Source organism: Loa loa (assembly GCF_000183805.2).
Source record: "Loa loa unplaced genomic scaffold supercont3.57, whole genome shotgun sequence".
Lineage (NCBI taxonomy): Eukaryota > Metazoa > Nematoda > Chromadorea > Rhabditida > Onchocercidae > Loa > Loa loa.
The window spans coordinates 252,130-259,526 of record NW_018108237.1 but is presented as its reverse complement, the minus strand read 5'-3'; the positions used below and the strand labels follow the sequence as shown (position 1 = coordinate 259,526).

Genomic DNA, 7,397 nt, shown 5'->3' with positions numbered 1-7,397 from the left:
ATTGAGTGACTGAGCGATCTGTCGGATTGCTCGAGCTTTTTGATCTGGTAAACGAGCTAGGATAACTGAAGGAGCTGGGATGACTGATCCTAGCTCCTTTTATAGTTGGAATGATTTGACATTCCAGACAGATTGATTCAACTACCAAACTAGAAGTTCTCAACGATGTTGCGACATTTGCGCATAATTTCTTTACAACATTCCGACAATCACACGTAGGCTTGATTAAATTCACAACAAAAGGCTTTATCTGCAACATTTAGACATTGCAATTAAGATTGGTTTAAAAATTGGAAGAGTCGCATTTGGATAAATGATTCATAATTTTAGGCATCAAAATATTTATTTTGTTAATTTTGTGTAACAAATCATTCATCTGAGAAATATTCTGAATAATCATTTAAACAACTCATAACATTTTTTCAGCTTCGACGACATTTGCTACTTCAAGTGATTCCAAACATGTCATGGCTCTAATTCAAGAGAATAATTGCGCTGCACAATGTCATATATAGCTTTGATGTGGTTGCTATTAGCAACGAATTTTGAGCAAATGTTTGATTTCACTTTGTAGCAAGCGAAAAACGAATTATAAACAATGTAAGTTTGCTCGAATTTAGCAAATTGGGTGCTTGATAAACTTTAACTGATTTCTTTGGTTGCATGAAATTTTTTCACTGGTTGGGCTTTCGAATGCAAATTATTTTACAGATTAACGTTTAAAATGCGGTTGAAAGTGACAACGGCACGAGAACCAAAACATGAGGATTCGGTATTAGCTGTCGCTTGGGTGAGAAGCGACGAACTGGTCAGCGTCGGAGACGATCAGCAAGTGTTAAAATGGAATCTAGTGAATAGTGATGTCCAGATGCTAATGCACTTACCTAGGTCTGATAGCAAAGATTCCTAGCTAGAAGGTTTAATCTATGGCGTTAATGTTATTTTGACATCAAATAATTGGTGAAAATAGCAGGATTTTAGTGTGAAATTTGGTTAAATGGTAAAATTTCCTGACAGAGTCAGAAAGTGTTGAGAAATTTCAGCTCGTTATATCCGACAGATATTCAGTGGTTTCCACGCGACAACGCCAAGCAACAGCTGAATGATATCTTTGCTTTGACGTCCACGGAAGGTTCCATAACGTATCTTGATTCAGAAAGCTTTACTTTAGGTGACACCATAGAATGCCGGGGAAATGTTACACTTTTCGAGAACAAACTAAATCAAGTATTGATTGCTACCTAGCATCTTTGAGGTGAATGCGAATTTCAGGTAAATTTTACATTTGCAGTCGAAATGGACGTATTGAAAAAGTGGTAGAAGCTCATCAGGGAGCAGTTTTATCCGGTCGATGGAGTCACGACGGATCTACTTTTGCCACTTGTTGGTTCTTCCCAATAAAATTGTTAAAAATTTAATTTTTTACAAAGGTACTAATTCACTTTAAAATTTTTTTTTCATTTTTCTCGGAAATGCCATCTATACCGCATCGAGGTGAGATTAGCTGGGATTTTGTTCTTTCAATTTTGACCTAAATTTTTGTTCAGTTCGCAATTGGGAAGATGAATAGCGATTTAACGTAGGCAGTGCATGAAAAGGACTTAAATTTGATGATTGAGGTGGAGAAGACGGTGCGGTGAAGATGTGGTCTCGAAGCGGTATGCTCCGAAGTATCTTATTGGAAAATGAATATCCCGTGTATGGGATTTGCTGGAACGGCAATGATTCATGTATTGCTTTTTGCTGTGGTGAAAATTGTTTCACTAAAGTTCTTAAATCGCAGGTAGTTAAGGAATTTTTACGTTTTTTTCTTTTTTTTTTTGAAATTCGTCTCATCCCTAAGTTCCTTACCAGCAAAGACACTAATTGGAAAGTATCTATGGTTGTATTTCAAATAAGAACAGACTGTTAGCTACTGCAACTGATACAAACGGAACATTAGTCACATTTCAAACTTCGTTATTTTGGCTCTCCTTATAGGCTTCCGACAATTCAACTTAAAATTTGATGAATTATTGGATTTAATTAAGCTTGCTGAACAGTTCTATCTTAGCCAGAAGCTTTATATATCTGTAGAACAAATCTTCCCGGAACTATTTGAAGAATAGAGCTTCCTTTCTGTTAGCAATATTTACATTCTTTATTCATTTGTTTGTTGTAACCGCAATTATGCTAATTTAATCCCCTCATTTCTATGTAGTTGTTCGACTAATCCCCCCATATCCGAACAAGTTTTAGATATCAGTAATCAGATGGAAGGCTCATGATGGTATAATACTATGTATTGATTGGAACGCCAATACAAATCTTTTGGTGAGCGGTGGAGAAGACTGCAAATATAAGGTTGTCCCACAGTTTTTCAATTATACAGAAATTATCTTCAAAAATCAATAAATTTTTGAGGATTCATCAATTTTCATCTCTTCTATAACCATGGATTTTATTCGTCCATAAATATGTCCTGTCAACATGGCTGATTGGAACTTGTGGAGAGCGGTCTTTTTTAAATTATTGTAGGTGTGGGACGAATATGGACGCCCAATGTATTGCAGTAGTCCACAAGACTATCCAATTACATCAATCGCATGGAATATTGATGGTGACCTGTTTGCTGTTGGATCTTTCAACCTTCTTAGATTATGCGATAAGGCTGGAGTAGGTTCTTTTGAACAGAGAAGCCAGTGAATCTCCATATTTTCTTATAGGGAAATTGTTCCATTTGATATCATTCAGGTTTTCTACTTACTATGATATCAGAATCAATTTTTGATGTTTATATTTTATTTTTATACATTGTAGTGGTCTCATTCATTAGAAAAACTATCCACGGGAAGCATTTATAATATCAGCTGGTCGCCAGACAGCACGCAACTGGCCGGTGCATGCTCCGATGGAAGTGTTCTGCATGCTTATTTAGTCGAGAAGTAACCATTTCAAGAGTTTTTCTGAAATTTACTCATTTTATACTTTTTTAAACTTTTTCTAGACGTTCCTGACTAAGTTTTAATAATCTATTGGTTGCTGACCAAACAGAAGTTCAAGTTTTCCTACAAATCGTTATTCTAATCAGTCATTTTTAGACACAAGCAAACATTATAATAATATTGCAGTTGCAAATTATCAAAAATGCAAATGAATTTTTAGTTAAATCCTGCACTATTAAGACGAATTACATGGCGAAATATAGAAGCAGTACAAACGAAACGCCAACTGATCGATATTCGTGATGTGCTTTCTGATGTTGCTTGCGAAAAGTTGGAACTACGAGATCGAATCACAAAATTGTCTCTTGGTTTCGAGCAACTTGTGGTAGCTACTACTAAACAGTGTTACATTTTCAGGCTAGTTTTACTGAAAACTATGCATGACTATAGACCAAAGTGGGAAATGTATAGCACTTAATTTCTTGAATACTAATAATTACTATTTTTACTCAGTTCAAAATTTCAGCGTAAAGAACTGGAATACACCAATTATAATGGATTTGAAGGAATGCAATGTTTCTATGATTATGCTTTGTGAAAAGTATGCGCTTTTTATATCCCCATATAATTCATTCGCAGTTGTTTCCTTCTACAAACACAGAAAAATATTAAAAAATAAAAAAGAAAAAAAATTCACAATAGGGAGAGAAGAATCCTTTGAGAACATTCATGTTCCGTCTGCTTGGAGTGCTGTAAACTATTTTTGTAGGTATTTCCTGTTGGTCGATGGTAATCTAATGCAGGTATACAATTACGAAGGTCGTATGCAGTGCTTGTTGAAGTTACCGGCTATGAATATATCTGGAGAAGCAACAAATGAAAAGACAGCCGCTATTTCGAATGATACCATAGCTATTCGAGATCGAACGGACTTGAAGACAGTGCATTTTTTTGAAACAATCACCGGGAAGAGTGTTGGCAGTAGAAAACTTGTACATACTGTAAGGATTTTATGGATTTCCAGTAATGACTGCGAAGTCGGATTGCTTCAGTAGTATTTGATTTGTAAGGTAGTCAAAAATGTGGTTAGTTTCTGAAAATTTGAATATTTTACAACTTTTGCTTGTACACATGAAATTTGTATGTTTAATTTTTTTGAAGTTACCAATACTTCGGGATGGTTAAATCAGTAAATGTTGAAGTGGTTTGAAAAGCTTTTTGAAAAACGTTGCAGAATGATATAATTGAAATAGCGATCGATCAATGTGGATCCGCTAGTGAACGGAAATTAGCATTTATAGATAAATGCCTAGATTGTTTTCTGGCAGTCGTGAAGACTTATGGTGCCTTTCAAAAAATTGCCAAAATTGGTGAGTTGTTTTTAAGCCCAAGAGGCAGTGATTGAAATCGTGAAATATAAAAAAGTCATATGGCTAATTTCATCGTAAATCATAAAATTGAGCATCAGTAGCTCCGATTAGCGCAAACATAACTGCATTTCCTTAACTTGAAAGTAGCGACTTTTTATTAATTTGGATTACTAAAATCCTGAGTGCAAGATTTTAGTAATCCGTATGGAATCCAAAATGTGATATGTTAGTCTCCCGGCCTTTGTTGTTCGATCGTAGAGTAACACTACAATCGCTAAATTTTCAGAAGATAGTTTTAAATATTCTCTTATATTCCGAACTTTTACTCACATTCCTGAATCCAAAGTAGTATTGGAGGTGTGATGGTGACAAACATTCATTTTAACGATCAAACAAATATGCTTGCTGGTTTGCAAGACAATCGTCTTGTTGTGTGGTTATATCCAGCTGCTGTCTTTATCGATCGTGATTTACTCCAGAAAACCATATTTGAGAACGATGAGAATGATTTTGGAAAGTCCGCATATCTACAGAAGTTTGTTTATTATTCAATTTTGGAATTTAGAGAAGGTTTTAGTGAAAAGCCTAGAATAAACTAACTCTTACTTGGAGTCTTGATTATTTTTAGTTAGGAATGATTCTACAACGTTCAAAGGAAGCTTCCAAATCATGTTAATCAGGATGTAGGAGATCGAAGCTGTATCTAAAGTGTTTTTATACTGTTTTGCTACAGCTTTGTTGGTAGTCACATCTCAGTGAGGCGTTCTGATGGCGCACTTATTCCTTGTACCATAACACCGTTTGCACCCGCTCTGAATTCATGCGTTGCCGCCAATAAATGGGATCAAGCAATTCGCTTGTGTAGACACATTCGAGTATGTTTTGCAATTTTCACAAAAGTATTACAGAATTGCATGCAGGAAATTTGACTGCTGCTATACTGGAAACATTGATACGAGAGTGGATCTTGGAAATCTTGAATTCAAGATGTCGACACCTCTTGCAGACATACTTCAGATTTTTCTTCTTACATTTCAGGCGAATCATTTATGGGGAATGCTTGCGGTGATAGCTACAGATGCAAAAAATTTTTACGCAGCTGAAATTGCATATAGCGCTCTCGATGAGGTAAAATTATTTGAAGTAAAACGAGTTCCAAATAGCGCTTTTCAAATTTTTTGTTTGCTACTAAATTAATTTTAAAGTTAACTTTTATGCAGTTTTTTTAAGATGAATTATGCATTCGCAAAAACCCTTTCTAGTCTTTTCTTTTCAAAAGTTCTTTCTGAATGACATATCTTTTGATAGATGTTAATTAAAATTAAGAAATATTTTTAAGAAGTTATGATAGATGAGTTGAAATCATATAAATTCAGTGATAGGTGTTTAGTAATTTACAAAAGATAATAAGCAAAATCAAGCAATTAAATTTATTTGGAACTTCAGTTTAGTTTAGCATTATTTACTTTAAATTTGATCGCCTAAAACGTTAAAACATTAAAAATGTTTTGTTCGTAGTTAACGATTTTGTGATTTATATATAGTATGCAAAATGACGATGGGGCTGGTTTAATTTCAGATTGAGAAGGTGAAATTTCTATCACATTTACGAGCGGAGCAAAGTAAACAAGTTCGGTCGGCAATGATGATCGCTTTTACGAGAAATTTCAAGGATGCTGACACTATGCTTGTACAGAATGGACATATCTTCCGTGCTATAATGCTCAATATTTCGTTATTTCGATGGCAGCGGTTAGAATATTATGATATCATTTGGAAGATTCCAGAAGAATTTCTGAGGCTTAAACAGTTAACAACTATTTCAGTTATATTAGTGATTTAATCTGATAGTAGTGTAATTTGATATAATCAGAGGATAATTATTCCACTATAAATCAGATGTAAATTTTCTTTTTTTAAAGAGCGCTTGAACTGGCGATAAGATACAAGATGCACTTGGAAACGGTGATCGGTTATCGGCAGAAATATTTGCAAGAAACGGGACGTAAAGAGCTAGACCAGCATTTTCTAAAGTATCAATCCGAGGTAATGCGTTTAAAATTACTTCTTGGAACAGAAGACCCAATATTGATTAAGTAGCTTGCGCAAAATTTTCCTTGGCTGTTAAGGAATTTTAGACCTATTTGGGAGATTTCTGAGTATTTTGTGATTTTTAAAGTACCAAACTGCTTGGTAACTGCAAAAATATATACATGTATAATAATGTGATTTGACAGACAACTGATGAAAAAAATTTCTAAATTTGCAGGTGGAAATCGACTGGGACCACATTCAACAAACGATACGTGAAGATGAAGCCAAGGATCTTTGAATTTTTTTGCAAAAATTTTGGAATTTTGTATAACGCTATATTTCTCATGCTGCTGAGAAGGCTTTCGTAAAGCTAAAGAAATAAAAATCAACAATTTGTAAAGTAGTTGATATAGTCAGTGCCAACCAACTTATAAGAATTCAGCAAATTTAAAAATATTTTCTCAGAGAATGGACCCAACAGAATGCTTTGTCCATTGGAATTCTTCTGTTAAATATCTTTTCAAGTGTTATACTAATCTTTAATTTTAACAAGAGGGTCGTCGAAGCTGAAAAAATGTTATGAGTTGTTTAAATAATTATTCAGAATATTTCTCAGATGAATGATTTGTTACACAAAATTAACAAAATAAATATTTTGATGCCTAAAATTATGAATCATTTATCCAAATGCGACTCTTCCAATTTTTAAACCAATCTTAATTGCAATGTCTAAATGTTGCAGATAAAGCCTTTTGTTGTGAATTTAATCAAGCCTACGTGTGATTGTCGGAATGTTGTAAAGAAATTATGCGCAAATGTCGCAACATCGTTGAGAACTTCTAGTTTGGTAGTTGAATCAATCTGTCTGGAATGTCAAATCATTCCAACTATAAAAGGAGCTAGGATCAGTCATCCCAGCTCCTTCAGTTATCCTAGCTCGTTTACCAGATCAAAAAGCTCGAGTAATCCGACAGATCGCTCAGTCACTCAATCGGGCAGCTCGGGCAAGCATTCAAAACGACATATTGTCAGACACTCAATTTGACAACGGTTTAACGGCCGAGAAGCG

General features: G+C 34.6%; 1 protein-coding gene across 2 annotated transcripts; it reads left to right on the top strand.

Moving 5' to 3' along the window:
- Nucleotides 1–560: 560 nt before the first annotated feature.
- LOAG_11044 lies at nt 561–6,626 on the top strand (the record flags this gene model as incomplete). Of its 2 annotated transcripts, XM_020448280.1 has the most annotated exons (18): nt 561–600; nt 712–888; nt 1,044–1,132; nt 1,273–1,383; nt 1,620–1,783; nt 2,239–2,343; nt 2,518–2,655; nt 2,800–2,924; nt 3,165–3,341; nt 3,451–3,525; nt 3,694–3,925; nt 4,159–4,294; nt 4,652–4,829; nt 5,028–5,169; nt 5,333–5,422; nt 5,874–6,046; nt 6,217–6,340; nt 6,564–6,626. In XM_020448280.1, exons 2-18 carry the CDS (start codon nt 725–727, stop codon nt 6,624–6,626), a joined length of 2,286 nt encoding a protein of 761 aa, XP_020301562.1. In that variant the 5' UTR covers nt 561–600; nt 712–724. The 2 variants fall into 2 exon arrangements, with proteins under 2 accessions (XP_020301562.1, XP_020306459.1); XM_020448281.1 differs by lacking the exons at nt 561–600; nt 712–888; nt 1,044–1,132; nt 1,273–1,383 and adding an exon at nt 1,394–1,430.
- Nucleotides 6,627–7,397: the final 771 nt, after the last annotated feature.